The sequence below is a fragment of the Rhinoderma darwinii genome, chromosome 7, assembly GCF_050947455.1.
Source record: "Rhinoderma darwinii isolate aRhiDar2 chromosome 7, aRhiDar2.hap1, whole genome shotgun sequence".
In the NCBI taxonomy this organism is placed as follows: domain Eukaryota; kingdom Metazoa; phylum Chordata; class Amphibia; order Anura; family Rhinodermatidae; genus Rhinoderma; species Rhinoderma darwinii.
The window spans coordinates 126879860-126904205 of NC_134693.1; the positions used below are offsets into that span (position 1 = coordinate 126879860).

Consider the following 24346-nt stretch of genomic DNA (forward strand, 5'->3'; position numbering starts at 1 on the left):
TCTGAGTGCAGTCTCACATCGACATGGCTGGTATCTCATGGGTATATGGTGGCCTCTCCACTTCCATGTTAAACTTGACTGCAGATGGTCATGAAGGAATTTTTTGACCTGAAATAGTCTCGGATTGACAGTGGCTTCTTCAAGTATCAGCCACAACTTCGTGCTTGTTTCAGAGTCTACAGTTTTTCACGATGATGATGTTCGTCCCTTGGATCATAGATTATTAGTTATTTTCTTAAATGGAGTAAGAGCCTGCAGTGGGCTACCATCATTCACGCAGCTACATAATGACATTTTGTCCCACTACTATGCAACACTCTAGTTAAAGATGGTCAGATCCTAAAAAAAATGTCAGAGGGAGACAATGCGAACAAGTATGACCCCTACAACAAGAAGAAGGGCGTATAGCATGTCCCTAAAAAATTAAGACCACTACCCAAAGCCTTGAAATAGGATAGGATGCCCCATTAAACACCACAGAACGCGGACCTGTTCTAGTCGTTGACACTGCTGTTGTAGTTTTCATACAATAATTAATCATTTCAATATAATGTTCCTCGGAGTGGGCATAAAATCTTTACATACATGGCTAGCTGGATTTATGAGAAACCTTTCTACTGAGATCAGCTCATATACGTTTTAAGGCTCCACTCAGGGGCAGAGCCGGACCACCACCACATAACAACAACATGGAAACCAATAAAAGTGCAATAAAACAATAGGAATTAAAAAAAATGCTGCGTGTCCTAGAAATAATGTGCCTCTGCCCAGCATAAAGTAATCCGATTTTTTTTTTATTATCCCTTCACGCTACACCCGGTCACCCTCGTACACATGGGGCTGGATCGCATCACACTGCAAGGTATAAATGAACTGTAAAAAAAAGTCATGACTTGAGTCATGAACACAATGTTATTTTATTGATCTTGTGCTTTTGTCACTATAGGAAAATTTGGATTTTGGAAACAAGCATAAGAAGTGTGGTTCACTTTTTAGGGTTCTACTTCTTCAATGCTTTATCTTAAAGAGGCTCTGTCACCACATTATAAGTGGCCTATCTCGTTTTAAATGACAGTTTACGGCGTAATCTCACGAGATTACGCTTGCCTTGCTGTAAATCTCACACAAACGTTAGCGAAGTGTCAGGATTCTGAATAGACATCACGTCCTGGCTGGTAGTAATGTATTTTCACTGTCAGGACACTTCAGTAACGTTAATGTGTGAGTAAGTGACTGCACATAGTGATCTAGTAAGAACACTATGTGCAGTGTAAATGAATGGAGAGAAGTGTATGACGCGGATTGGTCACTGATTGGTCAGCATCATACACTTCTCTCCACAACGCCCACTTGGTCAAATAGTAAGACACGCCCAGTTGTCCATTAAGAAAGTCATTAGCATAAAGCTAATATAGGTCATAACTCCGTTAGCAAGAGACCATGATTTCTTTTTACAATAAACTTAAAAAAAAAAAAACTGTCACTAGATCATATTAATTTAACTGGTTAACTGACCTGAATAGCGCTGTCTCCCTGATTCAAGCGCTATTTTGTTTTTTTCCTGGACCTTCCGTTTTAGAGATATGGCCCACTATTGTGCTGGACCCTTATATGCTAATTTGCTGTAGTTATCCAACGGGGTGGAGCTGGCGTCCCTGCCTCTGATGCTGACCAATCAGCGCGAGGCAGCTTGAGGTTAGTTCACGCCCTGTTGGCTAACTACAGCAAATTAGCATATAGGAAGCCAACATACATGGCAGACTTGTTGCAGAAATTTCTGCAACTTAAAATACTTTGCATACATCTAAATGGGGTTATTTCTGCAGCATATGCACGGATCTCTGCAATCCCCATTCAAATGAAAGGGACAGTCCCAGGCATTTTTGCAACAAATCTGCCACTTGTGAACATAGCCTTAAAGGGAATGTGTCATCAGAAAATGACCTATTGTTTAAATGAAGTTTTTATGTTAAACATATTCACATATTGCAAGAATTTTTAGTGATTTTTTTTTTCTATGACATAAAAAAAAATCTTAAAATCCTGCAGTTTTCACTCCGGCCATTGAGCCTTGCAAAGAACTGACACTTCCTGTTCTGTAGAGATCCCTTCTCAGCAGTCATCTCATTATCATCACAGGCAGGATTAGAATTACAGGCAACACCTCTATATAGATAATACAGGGTCCACCATTCGTAATAGACTGATCCTTCCTGTTCTGTAGAGATCACTTCTCAGCAGTCATATCATTATCATGACAGGTAGAATTACACTGACAGGTAACACCTCTATATAGATAACACAGGATCCACCATTCACAATAGACTGATCCTTCCTGTTCTGTAGAGATCACTTCTCAGCAGTCATTTCATTATCATCACAGGCAGGATTACAATAAAAGGTAACAACTCTATATAGAAAACACAGGATCCACCATCTACAATAGACTGACCCTTCCTGTTCTGTAGAGATCACTGCTCAACAGTCATTTTATCATCACAGGCAGAATTACAATAAAAGGTAACACCTCTATATAGATAACACAGGATCCACCATTGCCAATAGATGATGGTCACAGCTCCCCTCCTCCCCCTCCCTGCACAATGATCTCTGAACAGGTCATGATCATCACTAGAAAACTCTCCAATAGAAGACAATGAGTCCCCTCCTGTTCACAGGTTTCTATGGTCCATGTGGCTGCTGTAAAGCATATCCCTAAACGCTGTTAACAGAAGTTCAGGCACGATGGCTGCCCCCATAATCGTGTACATAAAATAGAATTAACAAAAATATACAATAATAATTAAAAAAATAATAATAATAAAAAAAAAAGATGGTTTCACTATCTGGTTTTAATAAGGAAAATAATATAGGTGATACATTCCCTTTAAGCAATAGACAAAAACGCAGCTAACCAGCATGAAATGGAGCGGTCTTAGGCAAATGATGGTCCTCCAGTTGTCATGGTTCTACATGCCCCAGCATTCCCCGTTATCTGTACTGTCAGGAACGTAAAACACCTCACAACATATCAGGTTTAAAAGGACAATGCCTATGTTAACAAGGAATATTAAATCAGGATGTTGTACACAACAGCGTTTTCATTTAGGCAGCTTATCACAGGGCAATGTGCCTGAACCAACAAGGGATGAATTTAAATCAAATCTGTGTCAAGACACTAAGAATTGAAAATTAAGCTGCAATAAGACATTACGCCGGGTTTTACCGCTGAGAAAATGTCTTCAATGATTCTTACTAACATTTTCCAGATAGAGACTGTGGCTGGAATAGAGTATCCAGCTGCTTATGGCCAATATAATATCTAAACCATCATTTGTGTTGGGTGTTTCCGCACCATGAAGAATAAATCACAATTTTAGATAGTCTTTATTATGTCTTGGTTTTCAGTGTGGTGTAAGAATTACATCAAATAACAAAAAGAAAATATGTGAACCATGTCTTGTACTAATAACCACCAATCAGATGTCATCGTTCATTTCGAAGGACGGCCATAGACAAAATTTGATGTTCCCAATAATAAGCATTTGTAACAAAAACTGTGGCATCTATGGTAAAAATGATTAAATATGATTAAAAATGTTTCTATAAAGTTAAATAATAAAATTTGGGCTGTTTTAAGCCACCAGTAGGGGGAGCTTTGGAGCTGACAGAAGACAAGTTTATCATTACGTTCAATGGGAGCTATGTAAATCTACCTTCAGCTCGCCCTAGTGGTGGCAGCAGGCAGAATTTTTTTATTTAAAGGGGTAGCCAAGGATTAAAAGAAATATGGCTGCTTTCTTCTAAAAAATAGTACCATACCCGTCCATGGGTTTTGTATAATATTGCAGCCTAGTTCTATTAAAGTAAATGGAGCTGAGCTGCAATTCCATACACAACCTGTGGACAGGTGTGGTGCTGTTTTTTTGGAAGTCAGCAGTCATGTTTTTCTACTCCTGGACAATCCCTCAAAGTCTATAAGATATATACTTGGCAATCTGAGCTCATGTCTATGGTCAACTTTAATTGCACTTCAAAAATGACTGACTACGGGGATTTAGTTCCATAATAAAATATTTTACTATTCGGAGTACAAAACATAGTAAATCAAGTATCAATATGCGAGGAAAAGGGTCATTGTTGGCCATGACAACCAACCAGAGTTCAGATTTTATTTTCCAAACTGGACTGAAAGATAAACTTGCATAGCGTGCTATAAGGTCTCAAAGACAGCTTAAGACCGACAGATTAGACCCACCTGGCACTGTCTTATTGCATTTGACAGAATGGTGGCACTGGCTTAGCTAAGCCATGATTACATATGCTAAGAATGAGATCGAAGTGGAAGTTTGCTGCTTCACGGGTAATGAGACAACATATAAAAAATTGGTAAACCGATCCATCTCGATATGTACTATTATTTATCTAACCTGTACTCAGACTCCTTTCCCAAAAAGTAGCATATCTTCTAGACGGTTCATAATTGCCTATGGCATTACTAACAGGTGGGACCATAAGTATTACTGTTTGATTGACACGTTCCTGTGTGGAGAACATGAAGGAATCTTGCCTGTGGAGCGACATCAAAGGGTTGAGGTTTAAAAACCATCGTCCGTGAAAGTGAGATACATAGGTTCATGCAGTACAAGGTTGGTCAAAATCTTCTCAAGTTAGTCATGGAAGAAGCCTTGGGATCTTTATTTAAGCTAGAATAGACGGCTTGGTTATCAAACTAATATGTATTTAGGTTGGATGTATTTTCCTAAAATCGGAAAATACAGTATATCTCTACTTAAGGTTTAGTTGGTTCAGACCTTGGACTACAAAAACAGGGGAGGCCTCCAAAATCTGGACCGTAATAAAGTGTGACTTTAGTATGGGTGACTTAAAGACTGGAGAAACTGTTCCTAATATTAAATGTGCCATATTGGGTGGTGTTACTCTAAAAGAAAAGATATGACAACCACTACCCTGGCACTGTCAGAAGACTCAAGTGCTGGATCTTGAAGGGCATGAAACTAGGGTTAGGTTCAGTCTTGGTCAAGGTCTGTTTTGGGAAAAATATTGACTTATATAAATTTTATAGGTGGATAGTTGACTAAAGAAGACATGCTGTGCACATATGCAAAATATAAAAAATATCACTGCTATATAACGTGTGCCAAAAAGTGAAAACTTTAGAGAAAGATATTAAATTCCTTACATACTATATCCACCCAAGATGTTGTGGGAAGTCGAGTGAGTAGAACATTAAAGTGTACCTTTTTTTAAACCAGAGTTATTAAACCACCCCAAATATTGCCCTGGGAACCCATAATGTTGAGATGTCAGAAAGGGCCTATCCAGAAAAGTAAGTATGTATAAGGGTATGTTCACACACAGTGGTTTCAGACGTAATTCGGGCCGTTTACGCCTCGAACTACGCCTGAAAAAATGCCCCTAATACGCCTACAAACATCTGCCCATTGCTTGCAATGGGATTTACGGTGTTCTGTTCACGAGGCTTAAATTTACGCGTCGCTATAAAAATACGGCGCGTAAAAGGACGCCCGCGAAGAAGAAGTGCATGTCACTTCTTGGGACGTTTTTGGAGGCATTTTTCATTGACTCATTTTCATTTTTTAGCTCCGTATTTTCAGTCGTATTTAGCTATGCGTGTGAACATACCCTAAAGATGACCAAGATAACATTGGGTTCCATGCCCTGGTTTAAGCAAGCTATAAGAATCTCTATGATCTTCACATCATGGGACTCCCGAAACGTAATATTTATGGGTGGTAGATATGACCATAAATACTAATAACATTTGAGGATGAGAGAAAGTTGTTCATATATATATATTCCCACAAAAGTGTTGTGTATAGACACGCAGTTATGTCTAGATTGCTCCAGGAGCGCATAATATGGAGATCTCAGAAAGGTCATATCCAGAAAAGGAAGTATGTATAGAGATGACCAGGAGGATCAAGACAACATTGGGTACCATGCCCTGGATCAAGCAAGCTAGAAGAACCCCAATGATATTCACATCATGAGACACCCGAGAGGTAATATTTATGGGTGGTAGATCTGACCATAAATACAAGTAACATTTGAGGATGACAAAAAGTTGTTCATATATGTATTCCCACAAAAGTGTTGTATAGACACATATTTATGCCTAGATTGCTCGAGGAACCCATAATTTGGACATCTTAGTAAGGTCATTCCCAGAAAAGGAAATATGTATAGAGATGAACAGGAGGATCAAGACAACACTGGGTTTCATGACCTGGAAGAACCTTGATGATCCTCACGTTATGGGACTTCTGAGAGGTAATATTTATGAGTGGTAGATCTGACCATAAATACGAATAACATTTGAGGATGACAAAAAGTTGTTCATCTATGTATTCCCACAAAATTGTTGTATAGACACTTATTTATGTCTAGATTGCTCGAGGAACCCATAATTTGGAGATCTTAGTAAAGTCATACCCAGAAAAGGAAGTATGTATAGAGATGAACAGGAGGATCAAGACAACACTGGGTTTCATTACCTGGAAGAACCTCGATGATCCTCACGTTATGGGACTTCTGAGAGGTAATATTTATGAGTGGTAGATCTGACCATAAATACAAATAACATTTGAGGATGACAAAAAGTTGTTCATCTATGTATTCCCACAAAATTGTTGTATAGACACATATTTATGTCTAGATTGCTCGAGGAACCCATAATTTGGAGATCTTAGTAAAGTCATACCCAGAAAAGGAAGTGTTTGTAGGGATGGCCAGGAAGATGAAGGCAATATTGTCTTGGATCAGGGGTGGGAACGTCCGGTCTGCGGGCCGTAAAAGGCCCACGAGATCACTTGGTCCAGCCCCACCTCACTTAGGCCGTGCTGCCTCCGGGTCATTCGCTACTTGGCTCCGTCCACCCTACTCACTGATATTTAGGAGCAGGAGAAGGGCGGACAGAGCCAAGTATGGCGGAGGCGGTCTGAGTGAGGTCGGTGCGTGCCGGCCCAAGAGTGGAACAGTCTGATCCCATGACCTGAGTCAGTGACGTGTGGTCAGGTGACCGAACTGGTCTCCTCCCGACCCGGCACAGTCCAGTCACCTAACCTCACATTCGTTACGTGAGATCAGATGACTGGACTGGTCCACTCCGTCACAGCATGCCCCAACCTTACTCTGACCGTCGCTGTCGCAGTGTCATTCCCTCCTTGGAGCCAAGTATGGCGGCGGTCTGAGTGAAGTCGGTGCGTGCCGGCCCAAGAGTGGACCAGTCCGGTCACCTGACCTGAGTCACTGACGTGAGGTCAGATGACTGGAGTGGTCCACTCCTGAGCCGGCACACACTGACCTCCTCACTCAGACCGACGTGAATGACAGTACTTGGCTCCATCTGCCCTCCTCCTGACCTAAAATTTAGAAACTTAGCTGAGGTCTAAATGTAGAAATGTAGCTGTAGTGTAGACATAGGATAGGACCTGTCCTAAAAGCATGAAATGAAGTCAGGTGACTTAAAGGTTTTTTTTCATCAAGGAAATTTATGAAATATCCATAGGATTTGTCATAAATGTCAGATAGATGCGGGTTCCACCTCTGGGACCCACACCTATCTCTAGAACGGGGCCCCCTAAACCCCATTCTACCTTTTTGTGCTCCGGCTGACTCGTGTGATTTCCGACCATGAAGAAGAAAACAGCATAGCTCACTGAGCTACGCTGTTTCCGTAAGTCCCATAGAGCTGAATGGTAGTTACGGAAGCAGCATAGCTCGCATGCTACGCTGCTTGATTAACTGCCATTCACTACTATGGGAGTTACGGAAACTGCCTAGCTCAGCGAGTTACGCTGTATTCCTCTTCATGGTCGGAAATCAGCCGGAACACAGAGAGGTAGAACAGGGTTTAGGGGGCCTCGTTCTAGAGATAGGTGCGGGTCCAAGAGGTGGGACCCTCATCTATCTGACATTTATGACATATCCAGTGGACATGTCATAAATGTCTATAATGGAAAAACCTCTTTGAGTAAATAAGTCGGAACAACTTACTGCTGCGAGTTCTTTTCAAAACTTACCATTGCAAAGAGTCGACCGCTCCAGACTGACCGACGCAGTAGCAACATCATCAACACCGGCTGACATCAAACAGTTCCAGCCATCACATTAGGGTTGAGTTAGTTAAATGTTTGACCAAATATAGCAGGCTCATTTTTAAGTTGATAATTTTGTATGGCCCGCGAGCAATGTTATAAATATCCAAATGGCCCTTGGCAGAAAAAATGTTCCCCACCCCTGATCTAGATGAAGCAAGATAGAAAAAAGTACCTTTAATATCTCCACACCATGGGGACTCCCAAGAGGTAATGAATATATGTGAGACATCTGAACATAAATACTAGTGACATTTGAGGATGACAAAGATGTTCTTATGTGTATTCCCACAATAGCGTTGTATATACACACATTTATGTATGAAGGTCTTCACTTCCATAAAAAACTACACGGCATATGGAATGCATTAAAAATGTAATAGAGAATAATAACATTAATGTTCATGAAAAAAAAAAAAGAGAAATCACAAAAATGCCAACATATGGGTTGAATTTAATTATCTTAATTTCGTTCCAAGATCTCGAAAAATGAATTAACCCTTAGGAACAAACTTCATATGGAAACTCAGTTGGAGATAATTTTCTGAGTCATATTTCCAATCTTTCATTTTATCTTTTTTTGCTTTTATCCGAGCCCAACTTTTTGTAGGATCTCCATCTATTATTTATTTACATTCTGGAACGTGACCAGGTTTGTTCAGATGTGTGCGTCCAAAATTACACTGATCCAACCGCAGTCTTAACCCAACTATACCTTTGCCAAGGTCCACACTGGTGGGAGTTACAAGAGGTTATGGAATGGAAGGGGAAAACTTGATATGGGATCCGATGGGTTACAACCACAATGCATATACCACCAGCACGTTGCCCCCTCTTCCTACCATTTTACATGTCAAGAGGTGATCACATTTCCAGTCTAAATAATTTCAAAACGTCACTTATTTCTGTAGACACAAACATGAGTGACAACTGTTTTTAATTCGACCAGATGTAACCAAATATTATTTTCTAAAATTACAGAAAAAATACCGCAATGTAATTGAGCGTCTATTCAGTCTATGTGGATTCACCCAAAAATGGTTCTGTTAAATTTATATTTATGTACATACGCACAAATCAACTGAGCTGACTAAAGGTCAAGAAGTCACCTTTAACCTCCCTGAATACGCACATGTAATAAAAACCAGATATTAATAGAAATGCCTAAGTGGAATGTATAGCCTAAACTGTAAACATATGGAATTCATAGACAGGACAGGCGATCCTATTAATCATCGGTAGCAAACACAAACTTGTGAAGGGCGAATAATGTTACAGCCATGAAAATCCAGCATTTTAGAGGCATTGCAAAAAAAATAATCATAAATATAACTTGACCGTGTGAAAAAATAAAAAAAACATACATATACAAATGACTCATATAGGACCTCATGCATCAAAACTGTCTTAAAGAAAAGCGACCTGATACTTGAGGCCCTTAATGTATTCCAAACATTAGACAATTCTCCTTAGTGTTTGAGACGCAGTATGAAACAACACAGCGTGGTCTGCTGGGGGATGTCTGGTTTAGAAAAAAGGGATGTCTGGTTCAGAAGAAACATTTTCAAACACGCTATTAGGAAATTCTGAGTTAATACAGGAGGGTCTCCCTCATCTATTAGCCAGAGCAGAGAAGGGCTACAGAGAGAGCCTCTTGCACTGGAGGGCACAATGCGTCAGTGCATTACAAGGACAGCCCATTGTTTTCAATAAGCACTGTGTAATGCCTTATTTGTCCTGTGGTGGTGCTGCAGGGAAACGTAATACTCCCTGTCTGGATCTTACGCTGGTTACAAATGATTGATCAGGCTCCCCACATCAGGATGCCCTGTAATCAGCTTATTGTCAAGATGCCCTTTCAGGAAAAAAAACGATTGTCCAAAGCGGACACCCCACATAAGGTGGCTACAGAAGGTTGGTGAAGCAACTGAACATCCTTGGCTTCCTGTGCTGTTAACATCATTATTCTTTGTTTCTTACTTATCTATTTCTGGGAAAGTTAGATGACAACCAATATTACTGTAGTTTATGATCCCAAAGGGGTTGTCCGACAGGTTTACAAGACGGAATCGCAAATTTGCCTTGTCAACATCCCTGGCTCTCATATGTCTACTTCACTAGGCATCAAAGTTATCAATTCTAAAAACGTTAGGTGCCAACCCCTATAGGGGCTGTAATGATGGACATTTACAGGAGAGCACAATAGTCAACAGAAAATCTAATAGTCCAGCATCATGCTCTGCAGAAGATACCTGGCTATGAGAATATTGCTGGAGTCATGGAGAAAGATGGATAATTTTTGGATCCATTATTACTTACTTCATTGTCATGGGGAGGCAGCTGGTGTAGAAGTTGTTTAATCCTCGACTTCTCGCCAGGGCTGTTTACATAGGGGACCTTATCATCGGGTAAGCAGCTATAATATTGGTGAACCTAAGGACAGAAGGAAAAGCAAATAGCAATTATTTTATGACTAAAGGTGCAACGTTTCTAAAGTTTTTGAGATTAAAATGAACCACAAATAAAAGAAAAAATCTCAAATAATATTTTTGTCTTTCCAGTGTATAAATCTGCTTGGCCACAGTTATTAGAACAGACAAAGCGTCTTGCACATAAACAGGCTGCGTTCCATCAGGACACATGAAAAATAGATCAGCAAGCTTTACAGATGGAGCCAAAGTGTTCTTCAGTAAGCCGATCGTTTTATAATGGTAGTAAAACATCGAAAATATCCGGATATTCGTGACTAATACGTGTGAGCTCAGAGTAGGGCGCTTTAGGAGCTGGATATTAGAAAAAAATAAGAAAAATGTAAGTAGCAAGTGTTGAGAATGTAATCCTACTACTATTACCTTTTACATAATGTAGCCAATTTATTTGCACTTACAGGGGTTCTGTTTGTATGTAGGGGAGACCTTATAGAGGAAAATGTAAGAAAGCACTTTATTGTACATCAAAATGTAAAACCATTTTTTTAATATCTTATTTCTATCCTGAGATATAAATCGCTTTAAGTAACAGGCCCGGAGCCTGAGGCTGCACTACTGAGAGATTCTGATAACATTTCCTGTACGGATTTCTGTCAAGTGCAGTGTTGTCATGTAGATCTTGTGTGTCGCCATATTGCCAAATACAATTATATTTACAATTTGTCTGGATTATATATAATTGAGCGAGTTATTTGTGTATATGTGTGTACACAATATTTTGTCATAGGGGGAGTAAAGCATCATACTCACGGACGCCCACTCATCAGTGCACAACTCACACAGATATACACGTGGGCAAATACATGTGAGATAAAGTTAGTGCCCTCATACCAAATTTTATACTTACCAACTCTCCCGGAAAGATGAGAGATCTCCCGGACTCCCAGAAGAGAAGGCAAATATTACAGACGCCGAATAAACTCACTTCTCCCCGTTCCTGCACTTCTTTTTACTCCCGGCAGCTCCCAAGAGTGAAGAGGAGTGTAGAAATGGGGAGAGGTCACAGAGGTGAATATTTCTACACTTGGTCTAAGAGTCTGTATTAAGGGGAAAGTTTGGTCTGGGGTCTTTAGTCTGGTCTGGGGTCTGTATTAAGGGAATACTCTGGATTAGGGTCAGTATAAAGGGTAGTCTGGTCTGGGGTCTGTATTAAGAAGATAGTGTGATCTGGGGTTTGTATTAGGGGACAGTCTGGTCTGGGGTCTGTATTAAGAGGATAGTCTGGACTGGGGTCTGTATAAAGAGGATAGTCTGATCTAGGGTCTGTATCAAGGGTATAGTGAGGTCTGAGGTTTGTATTAAGGGGAAGGTCTGTTCTGGGGTCTGTATTAAAGGGGTAGTCTGGACTTAGCTCTGTATAAAGGGTAGTGTGGCCTGGGGTCTGTATTAAGAGGATAGTCTGGTCCGGGGTTTGTATTAAGGGGGAGTCTTGTCTGCAGTAATTTTTTAGGAGAGTCAGGTGTGTGGTCTTTATTTAGGAGAAGTCTGGTCCGACGTATGTATTAGTTCAGCGGCTCTGGAGGGTCTCAATTTGGGGATTCTGGTCTGGGGTCTGTATTTATTAATGGGATCTGTATTTATTTAGGAAGTCTGGTCCGGTGTCTAATAGTTTAGGGGGTCTGTATACATTTTGAGGTGTGATGAGGGTCATATGCATTATTTGAGATTCAAATGCTGTGGGTTGGGGACGTGTCCTACGTGAATAGGTGGGGCATGAGCCAAAACATTTTACGTGCGGCGCTTCGTGCTCTGCTTAGAGAATCTCCCTGATGACTATTCTTAAAAGTTGGCAAGTATGACATAGCTGTTATGTAAATTTTATGTAAATCTGTGTGTAAACACAACCTATTAAGACAGCGTCCGGACTGTAGGGCTCGCACCCTTGTAGGTCAAGATGGACTAATAGGGACTGTCTTAAGCAATTGCCACTTTTTCAATGTTCTGCAAATACAAATTAATAAAAGTAAATCAAATGTATAGAAGATGTCGGCACCTGCCTGTACACCAGCTGTTACTGCTTCGTCTTGGCAATAAATATGTTGTCTGCGCCTCCGCCCACACTGCAGCCCTGAGAGTTTTCTTCAACAATTTGCTAAAATGATTAGCAGATTAAAAGCGTTCAGAGGATTGTTTTTCTGTTCATACGTTTAAAGTGCACGCATCAGTTGCGCAACGAGGAGGTAGACATTTTGGTGACCGGAAAAATCAATCCGGCTTATTAATCACACAGGACCTCATTAATGACAGGCTATCCAAATGCCCATATTGTGCCCATTATACAACAGGAAAAACGTCCGCGCTTCCTACCCGAGGGAAAACTTCCCAAAATGAAAAATCTAAATTGACCTGAAAATATACAGTCCTACAATGTTCTATTCAGACATTTTTTTGGTCAACGCCAGTTATTCAATGCCCATAGAGGTGTTTAGAGTGAATTGCATCCTTTTGCAGTTATGTAGGTTTGTTAAAAATATATTCATCCAAAAGACTGTCCCTAAAAATGTGTTCTCTACCCCACCATACTATGGTTCAATAGAGAGTGCTTGCCACTGAACTTCTGTTTTTGCAGTGACTGTAAACCAGTGCAGAGGTGCAACTATCTCATATTTCAGGAATGCCCTAACTTTGCCCAAATTTTCCCCACAGCCAGTGCCAGTTTCAAGACTTGGGCCCACTAGTCTTTTAACCATTGATGGAAATATAGATAAACTTATGTAATTTAAAGAAGTTTTCCTAATTTAGACATTTATGACTAATCTGCAGGATATGCCATAAATGTCTAATAGGTTCCACCTCAAGAAGAATGGGGGTGCCCTGATCCCCATTCTGCAAGCAAAAGCATTCGCTTACAGGAGTAGACCGCGTAGAGAGGAAGCAACACTCATGTTTGTCTCTCTCTATTGAAGTGTATGGAAAACAATGGAGAAAGCTTCTGACACTTCCCCATGCAGACTTTGAGGGTGTCATGCTAAGAGCTCTGCATTGCACCACCACAGGTAAGATTATGGAGAGTGTAGAGGTCTTTCCTAATCCGGGCACAAGCTGAATTTTAGTTCTATTCCTGTTTCCTGACAGGACTTGAAGGCAGGGATTAAGAGGGGGCCCTTCTGCAAAAAAGGGGTGGTTAACTATGGGTGTCAGATAGGAGAGTGCTAGTGCCATAGGTAGAGGAGTTTAGTGGGTGGTTATATAGGAAGAGGAGTAGAGGAAACATTTCATGACTAAACAAAAAAAGGTTCAGAGCCCCATCCATTCTCCCTCAATGTTGTTTGTACCAGAAAGGCCATATTTCCTACATAGACAACGATGGGATATGAGCAATACAATTTCCGGAATAACCCTGTGTATTCTGCTGTTGCCACTAAATCTAGTCCAGGCTGCTTCGTGTAGATGATGTAAGGCTATTGCCAACCAAATATCTCTTCCCCTCCCTGCAGTGGGCTGGAGATTGCACACTGCCTGTAACATGCATGCTGCTGCACAGGGCACAGTCTACAGCCTCTCCTGTGCCTTTTTCTGTTCTTTATACTGTGGCACTCGTGATGTTGAATGATCTATATATCTATAGCTTCTGTTATATGTGATCTGCCCACACCTATCCCTGTAATGCCTGAGCAAGACATCATGGGTCATTAGCTATCTAGTTACCAGAGCTACTGCCTGCCCATAACAATTTCTAGGATTGAAAAGGCTGTATAATGAAAAACAACCTCTTCCTTAATGGCGTGGCAATCTGCTGATTTTAACGGGTCTAGCTTCTGTAACCCCTGGCGATGAGCTGTTATCAGCGGTGACGTCACTTCTGGCCATATATTTCCCTGCAGGCTGTCTGTGTAATGCATGGATAGTCAGATCCGCCAGAGAAGAAGCTGCTTTTACAGAGTGTCCCTCCATTCTTGCTCACTCAGGACCCCCCTTTTTGCCCTGTGATAAGCTGTTCACAAGATGCCCTGAATACGAAGAAAGAATTTACTGAAAAGAGTTCATATAAATGCTCAGCGAGCAGAATTAAGAGCAAATATTCAGGAAAATCGTCTCTATCAATAAAACATACAGATGTAGTCAAATACTCTGCGTACGTCTTCAAGCCTCAGGTTATTTTCCTTTATATTTCAAGCACTTTGAAAAAAAGAATAATGATTTGTAGAAACAGATTCTTTAAGTGCTGCAGAGTAGGACAAACCCCTGAAGACAGCCGATAAATCTAAAGGGTCTGTCGTGTTATGTCCTTCCATAATAGACAACCACATACATGTAAATCAGTGACACACATGTCCTTACACATAAAACTGATCATATGTCAGCATCTCCAGTTATTATGATTGAGCCGTTCTGAATTCTTGAGTGCCACCCGGGGCAGAAAGCCAAGTATTATATCTAGAATTTAATATTTATTATGTTCTTAAAGAATCTATTAGGGTATAAACACTTGTGCAACCATTTGTATTGCCCCATTGCATCTAAAATAGTAGTCTTGATTAAAGAGTAACTAAACTTTTAAAAAACATTTGACATGTCAAGTTTTGATTGGTGGGGGTCCGAGCACTGAGACCCCTACCGATCGCTAAAACAAAGTCGCCGAAGCATTCGGGTGAGCACTGTGCCGATTCGTTTCTGGTTTGTTTTTCTCGGAAAGCCCGTACACTGAGCCCATACACTGCTCACTTCTGAGGAAAGCCGATCAGAATCGAACCCTCACCCGAGCACTTCTGCCGTTTTGTTTTAGCGATCGGTGGGGGTCTCAGTGCTCGGACCCCCACCGATCAAAACTTCTGACATGCCACTATGACATGTCAAAAGTTTTTAAAGAGGTTAGTCACGCTTTAAAAATATCCTACCGTTTTGTGCCTACAACTTCTATGCAGACTTATGCTTCTCTATGGATACAGACTAGAACCGAAAATTGTGTGTGGTCTGATCCTACAGTCATGTATTACTCCCTTTTATCTCCCACCGCTCCTACTGTCTGTATGTTAGCAAAACGTAGCTGCAGAAGGAGTGGAGTACCATGTGTTGTCAGGATCAGACTTCACAAAAGGTTTTGTTTGTAGTCTGTAACCATAAAGACATATAGGGCTGCTTAGGAGCTGTATACACAAAACGGTAGGATAGTTTTAATCAAGCTCCCAAATTTTCTATTATAGATGTATTGGAGCAATAAAAAATTGTTGCAAAAGTGGCCACATGCTTTAAAGGTTAAAAGGGTTTTCCAATTACAAAAAGAGATGACCTATCGATAAGTGCCATGTAACCCTTTGCATACCCGACCCTTGCAAAGCCCAATCTGACCAGTCTGTGGTGTGCAGGAAAAACAGGAGAAATGCTGCACACGGCATATTTTTTGTATCATTTTATATAATGCATAACACAAGTTATTAATATTGAGATATAACATCTATTTAAAAAGGGGGGAAAAATGAACAGTTTGCTCGCCAGCTGTCACTGACTAAAATAGAGAGACGTGACGTGCCTCCGACATAGATGAGTGTACAGCATAGTAATTACTCTGCGGAATTTGGAAATTAAAATGTGTTGAAAAACTTGCTTTGTAAAGTCGTTATTACTTTCTAATGTATTTGTTAAATAAGCAAAGACGAAAATCATAAAAGACAATACGACAAAGGGCTTTAATGATGGAGTTAACAGCAAAGTCCAAAGACGCTCAAATAACCTAAGAGGCAATAATTGTGCCAATTCATGACGAACCTTGCAGTCTCTTCTGTATCTCTGGTGCAGAAATGTTGGGGAATATACAATATCAATGCCTCTCCTGCTGTATGACTGGCACCATATTTACACCACCCCACTGTGGCACATGACAACATGCAGCCGCTTCTAGGCTCATACCTCCTCGCTCTAATCTTATGATATAAAGGGGTTGTCCAGGATAAGAAAAAAAATGACTGCCTTATTCCAAAAACAGTGCCTCACCTGTCCACAGGTTGTGTGTGGTATTGCAGCTCTATTCAATTCAATGGAACTGAGCTGCAATACCACTCACAACCTATGGAAAGGTGTGGCTCTGTTTTTGGAAGAAAGCAGCCATGTTTTTCTAATTCCGGATGACCACTTTAAATCATAAAATGTTTATTACAAATGTTCTTAGGTAGATATATAATAGATAGGTAGATAGATATATAATAGAGCAGCCCTGATTTACAGACCCTAAAAGTATCATATACAAAGGAAAAATTGAGCTGATTTCTAAATGACAGGTGAAGTCCTGATGATCCTTGGGCCGTGAATGTGTGATCGGTGGGGGGCTGACCACTGGGACCACCACCAATCAGCAGAAGAAAGTGAATGGGGTCGAGCTGTGGTCCCAGGCACTACTGAAGGCTTGCGGTGCTCCAGAGAGCGCAGGAGCCTATTGGTTCTGCTGATCATGGAGGTCTCATCAGTGGTTGGACTCTCACCAATCACATATTCATGACCTATCCTAAGGAGAGGCCATCAAAGTGTTTTCCTGGAAAACTTCCTTAAAGGGGAAATCCAGTCAAAATGATCTTTTGATAAGTCAAAGATACATATGAGAAGATCCCATTGGTGAAGTCGGGGTCTACAGAGATCAAACCGCTTTGGCACATGCTAAAAATCTGACACAACCTTCAAAGCAAAGGTCCATTCAACCAAGATTTCCAATAGCAAAAAAGGACAGCCCATGGTCTGATCTCTCCATAGAGTCCTTTCATGGTGGAAATCTGTGGTGGTCCCAGGTGACAGACTTCACCAATGTATCTGTGACATGTTGGATGATCATTTTGACTGGATTTCCCCCTTGTAGAGTCACCAGACGGACCTCTTTACATTTCGGCATGTACTGTATGAGATGCCCTGAATTCCAGCTAATGTACGTGTTGAAGACTGGCTGCTAGATGAAATCTGAGCGACAGGAATTTGTTCTACTCGAGTGAAGGATCTGCGAATTAAATTATATTAAACGTAATGGAAAATTGCTATTTTCTATCTGTCACAGTCTTACGATAAAATCTACAGAAACAAGCCATTTACTTGGAATGGTAAAGGTCTCCTCTCCAGAGGACGACATAAGTAATGCGCATTTACATAATAACCTTAACAATAAATGATGACGATTCAGACCTAACGCTCCTCAGGAAACAAGACGGCGTTCATTCCGTTTATTGCAGGATTGGTATTGAGGTAAAAATAATCTTGGGTTTTCACGCTACACACAGAACCTGAGAGAGTGGCAGAAATATCTACGGAGAATTAATGACCTGAAAAACATTTCACTTTCAAAAAAGGTGGAGAAAAATAATGGACTGTTTTTCCTTGTAATACTATTTAAAGGGGATTGGACGCCTTACTAAAAATAGGCGCATATATAAATTATTTCCTGCATTAGTTCTGCTCCCATAATAAGATTTGTGCATTACAATATAGTACAATAGTAGACGATAGCGGAGGAGGCAAATGCAGGTGAAAGTTTATCCATGTCCAAGTCAGTGACTACCTGCTGTCCCATCATCTATGACATCAGGCCGCACTGATCACTATAAGACACCTCATAATGGGGCACATTTATTAATAATGGCTTAAAGGTATATAGCCTAAAGCTAGAGGTGCTAGGCTGAAGATGCGGCAAATATTTTAATGACGTGCACGTCATAGATTTGGCGCAGCTTGGCGCATGTTACACTACTTTACCTTCTTTAGACTACCTATTGGGTGGTATACTTTAGACCAGTATTCTGTCTTAAAAAACTTGGGCACACAAGTGTTAAATTCGGGACATTTCACGACTCGACAAATCCACGACCATATTCTAGGTATGCGATCCGATGTGGCGACGATGTCGCAAATCAAGGTTCTTTCTGGTGCACGAATTAATAAATCTGGCCAACAATGTATGCGCCAAGAAAATAGGCGCATGAGACACCAGAACCGAGGCACAAAGATATTAATAAATCTGTCCCGAAGTGTCCAGATGCTCTGTGGTCAAGAACAATGTGGTCAGATAATTTAACCTTTGCTATTATAATATTGGAGCCAGGGTATACCGGATCTCTGAATTGGTGTGGAATTTAAGCAGCAAAAATATTAATGCGTCTTCATTTTTATCTATTTATCTATTTCTATATATTTATCTATTTCTATATATTTATCTATTTCTATCTATTTCTATCTATCTATTTCTATCTATTTATCTATTTCTATCTATCTATCTATCTATCTATCTATCTATCTCATATCTATCTATCTATCTATCTCATATCTATCTATCTATCTATCTCATATCTATCTATCTATCTATCTATCTCATATCTATCTATCTCAGATCTATCTATCTCAGATCTATCTATCTCATATCTATCTATCTATCTCATATCTATCTATCTATCTATCTCATATCTATCTATCTATCTATCTATCTCAGATCTATCTATCTATCTCAGATCTATCTATCTATCTCAGATCTATCTATCTATCTCAGATCTATCTATCTATCTCAGATCTATCTATCTCAGATCTATCTATCTATCTCAGATCTATCTATCTATCTCAGATCTATCTATCTATCTCAGATCTATCTATCTATCTCAGATCTATCTATCTATCTATCTCATATCTATCTATCTCATATCTATCTATCTCATATCTATCTATCTCATATCTATCTATCTCATATCTATCTATCTCATATCTATCTATCTCATATCTATCTATCTATCTATCTATCTATCTATCTATCTATCTATCTATCTATCTATCTATCTATCTCATATCTATCTATCTATCTATCTATCTCATATCTATCTATCTATCTCATATCTATCTATCTATCTATAAATATACATCTAATTAGGCATTGTAAAATAATGGTCCAGCATTGGTTCTAGTGCAGAAAATGTTGGGAAAGTCTAGTCGCCTCCATTTCGCTAAATGGCTCATTGTAAGCAATGAGGGTCTAGCAGGGGGAAAATGTTGGACTTAAATAACTTTAAGCATTTAAATGTATAAATTGCAGCGCACTTTGTGTTTAGTCCGCAGTTTCTATGCTTAAGGTCTAACCTCTGCTTATAGGCCCTTGCTATCTGTAATACATCATAGAAAGAATCGCCTCATGATGCAGAAATCCCAGAGACAATGGAGATAATAAACACAGGTGTAAGAGTAACCCTCACCTGGGATAGTTGTGCGGTATCCAGGCACAACACTGATTAAGCGCAAAGAATTGATGCACTTGCTGCTGTTTCCTATCCGGTGGGACAACAAGGCTCCACAGTGTCGTTTTGCATTCAAATTGGGAAAATAATCGGTAGTCAAATAGCTGCTAAGAATGTCTCTCACTTTGGAGGACCCGGCACATTCATGGCTTACCGGACAGCCCATTGATTTCAATGGATACTGTGCAATGCTTAATATACCCTGTGGTGGCACTGCAGGGAAATGTAACACTTCTGTCAGGTTCTCCAATAAATCCCAGCAGTGGGACGCCCTGTAATCAGCTTATCGCTAGAAGACCCTTGTAATAAAAAGTGGCTGTCCAAACCAAACAAGCCCTTTTACTGCTTACCACTGGAGAAACCCCTGGTAAAAATGCTCAAACCAAAAGGATTATTGGTTTGCATTATTTATAAGCTCTTTACTGCGTACTATATAATAGGAGTTAGCAGTAACCAGACTCAGTTTCTAGCATGAATCCATTGCCATGTCAACCAGTGTGCAGACGGCGTATGCTGGTTGCCAGGGTCGGTTCGACATGACATTGTGTTCATACTGAAGCGTAAAGCCGTATAAATAATAAACAAATTTCACTGAACTGCACACATACAATGCAAACATCTCAAGTTCTGTAAAGTCCTGAAAATTGTGTATCTGTGTCTGTAAGCATGGGTGTAAGCACCATACCGACAGCCTGTACTGTTGGGCCTTGCTAATGTTGGCCCCATTTTCATGTGTGGTTCCAATGGGTTTTGTCAGGGGGTACAAATAAACACTGGTCGGCCTTCTTTGGAACGAAGTGGGGAAGGATGTTGACATGAACCAGTACCATAGGGGGTTGAGTACTCATTTTCGTTATGGAGACCTCTCTTCCTATGTCGTCCCTACACTTTCGTTGTGAAGGGTTTTAACACATTAACACGGCTTTTCCCGACTCGGGTTCCATGGCAATCAGGACCAGTTTTCCCAGACCCGGTAGACCTGCGTTCGTAGATAAATTGAAATAGGGCAGTGTCTTCTCTAATGCATCTATGATAAAAGATCTGCCGATGTCAATGGCAGAGCTACCGCTACCTGACACACAAAGTCCTGGCACTGGCCAACGTCCGGACGTTGTGTGCGGCAGCGCCCATAAATAAAGAGGACCTAGGAGTGGTAAGTCATTTTTTTCCGTCTGTACTGAGCTCTGAATGAATTGAGGGGGTCTGTTATGGGGTCTAAATAAATTTAGGGGTCTGGTCCGATGTGGAGTCTTAATTGATTTTAGGGTCTGAAGTTTGAATTTATTTTAAGGGTCTGGTTTGGAGTCTGCATTAATTTTGGGGTCTGGTTTAGGGTCTAAATGAAGTTAGGGGTCCGATGTGATATGGGGTCTTTGTTAATTTTGGGGTCTGAATTAATTTAGGATTCTGGTCTTGGGTCTGAATTAACGTAGGGTTCTGGTTTGGGGTCTGAATTCATTTAGGGTTCTGGTTGCTAAAACCGTTGGGCATTACTACATTAGGCAAAAGCATTCACATTACTTTCTGCAGATAGTTGGACTCATGGACAAGCACTGTGACAGGTACAGAACCTTGATCAAACGAAAATAACAGTATGAAGGGTTGATGAACAACAAGTAGAGCTTAAATGCTGTGAATATCTTTGCAACCAATACTTTTTATTGCTCCAACGAATCTAAGAAAAGAAAAAAAAAGGAAGCAACTTTGCAAATAGTCTCTTTCGTTTTGTGCCTACAACTCCTATGCAGACCTATGTGTCTCCATGGTTACAGACTGCAAACAAACCCTGTGTAGTCTCATCCTGCAGCCATACTCTCTTCCATCTTTCCTGAACTTCTTATAACCTACTAAACATATGTTAACAAGAAGTAAGGGTGACTGTAGAATCAGACTACTCAGGGTTTGTTTGCAGTCTGTAACCATGGAGACACCTAGGTCTGCATAGAACATGTATACACAAAACAGTAGATTATAAATTAAGACTATTTTCAAAGTTCCTTAATTTTTTTTTACATGCATTTGAGTACTAAAAAGTGGTTGAAAGGGTGAACACTGCGTCGAAGGTCATCATATTGAGCATCAACCTTTTATACCGTCGCATGTTGTAGGATTTATGTAATAAGTTTATGCAGTCATTCTCCGTCACTGAAAATATGGAGGAATATCTGCAAAGATATGGAGATCCGGGTCCTTTGCTCATGAAGTCTTAAAGAACATTTCCATATGTAAGTATAAGGCTATGTTCACACCTGCGTCGGAGGCACCGTTAGGGGCTTCTGTCGCAGATCCGGCAGGGTTTGCCGGAGTTTACCGGAGACAATAGCGCAGCAAATCATGGACACCCTGACAGAAAGCGAATGGCAACTGACGGTTCCGTTATTCCCTTGTTCTGCTCCTCTGACGAAGCAGAACAACGGAACACACCAACGCAGGTGTGAACGCAGCCTAAGTCATCCACTGTTTGTTAAAAATCCAATTCAGATGTTTTTTTATCCATAAGTGGGAAAGATGGGTGACAGCCAATAGGGCTACTATTGCATCTATGAAAGGGGTTGTCACCCATCTTACCTAGAGTCTTGGCAGCACTATGACAGTGGGGGTTGGATCACTGAATCACCAGGCCGATATGCCATTCATGAGGCTGGGTCATTAGACATGCCAGGTGGTGTGGTGTTACACGGTTTCCACTATCCTCCAGGGTGAAATGGAGAACATGGGGATTACCATTGTTTACTGACAACTTCACTTAGGGCAGATTACTGACACCTTCAGACAGAAGGTTTCGCGTTGTGCAGATGGCTAGAATTAAGCAGAAAAAAAAAAACGTACCTGTTCTGGTTTCAATCCAGGAGGGATCCAGGCGTATTCCTCCAGAGCACAGCCTGAGTCGTCGTCAGACGTCGAGTTCCTCTGAAAGTCAAACATCAACTTGTTCATGGTTTTCTCCATCTCTAAAGGCATGGCGGTGGCACTGTGCTCCTCCCGTGAGCACTTACAATGCAGACAGATCTTCCTGCAGAAAACAAATTCCTCTGTAAGTGTGCCACTCTCCAGCTATTCATGGAAGCTAAGATACCAAAGTATAAACACATTCTCTGGCGCAATGCCCACGGCCCAATGCGACCAGGGATCTTCTGTTTGCAAATGTCAATATTACATATGAAACAATAGCAGGTACATAAAGGAAACCGGTAACAGTAAAAAAATTAACTGTGTGTCAAGCATTTTGATATAATTTGCAAGAATCAGGCAAGGAATGTGTGTTTTTGTACGTTATATACCATAATATCTAAAATATTGTCAGTATAGAAAATTGAATAAGCTAATGAGTAAATAAAGTGGCACCTACAGGCAAGGGTGAGGGAGAGCGGTAATTTAAACTCCATAGTTGTAAAAATAAAATATGATAGATAGATAGATAGATAGATAGATAGATAGATAGATAGATAGATAGATAGATAGATAGATAGATATGACATAGATAGATAGATAGATAGATAGATAGATAGATAGATAGATAGATAGATAGATAGATAGATAGATAGATAGGACTGGATGAACACAATTTCCTTTCTATTTTGTTGCTCATACATTAGATAACATAATACAATTTTCATATAGAAATCGAGGCCATATACTACATGACACTGAATCCTAAATTGGGCAATGACCTCCAACGACATACAACGAGGAGATGTCTAGAACAAGACCTATATATATATATATATATATATATATATATATACATATACACTCTGGGCCTGTTCTTCAATCTACTTAGCTATATACAATGTCCAACTGGATATTTATCCTGTAGCTCAATGTCTGGATTGTGTGGTAGGGTTTGTACATGTGACGCAGACATTAAGCAGGAGCTCGCCTTTCTCCCGACATGTCTGTTTTAGTAAATACTTGTATTCCCCATAAAATAACAATTCTGTAGCATTTTTCTTAGAACTTTGTGTTGTGCCTTTGCGGTTACTCCTCCTGAAAATATAAGAAAATGGGCCAATGCGTGTGTCCTTACACATTCTGATACTGTCCAATCAGTGCGGATGGTGTCAGACTGTGTGGGGTAACACCCTATTGACAAGGGGAACAAGAATGTGTTTATACATTTCCAGGAGGAATAAAAGAAGAATGGCACAACGTAGAGTTCTGAAAATCAATGTTTCCCAATTGATATTTTTGGGGAATGCATCTTTGGAGAGCCGTCAGATCCTCTTTAATCACTACAAGCAGAAATAGTAAAAAATTCTCACATCACTCCAAGAACTCCCAAAGATAGCCGTAACGATAAAACATATGGAAAAATACAGATTGGTGACAAAGTGGCATCTGGGACTTGTTTCCCCACCATATTTACATGATATTTTGTTTGTACCATCTGGTGTCACCACAAGGCCAACCAACATGAATCCATATTGTGTATGATAGAAGGTGTACTATGTATGAGGTTACATAGCACATGTAAAACTTTCCAGCAGTTAAAAGGTCCTAGAAATAGGTTACACCGCTGGATTCCAAT

The 24346-nt window shown here is 40.3% G+C and overlaps 1 protein-coding gene across 2 annotated transcripts in view; it reads right to left on the reverse strand.

Moving 5' to 3' along the window:
- The window catches only part of PRICKLE2 (prickle planar cell polarity protein 2), a 216068-nt gene that overhangs the window by 33416 nt on the left and 158306 nt on the right, over positions 1-24346 (reverse strand). For both annotated transcript variants that reach the window (XM_075833990.1, XM_075833991.1), the window contains 2 exons: positions 22648-22831; positions 10461-10574 (listed from right to left, as the gene is read on the reverse strand). In XM_075833990.1, coding sequence (XP_075690105.1) covers positions 10461-10574; positions 22648-22831 — 298 coding nt within the window. The remainder of the gene's footprint in view (positions 1-10460; positions 10575-22647; positions 22832-24346) is intronic.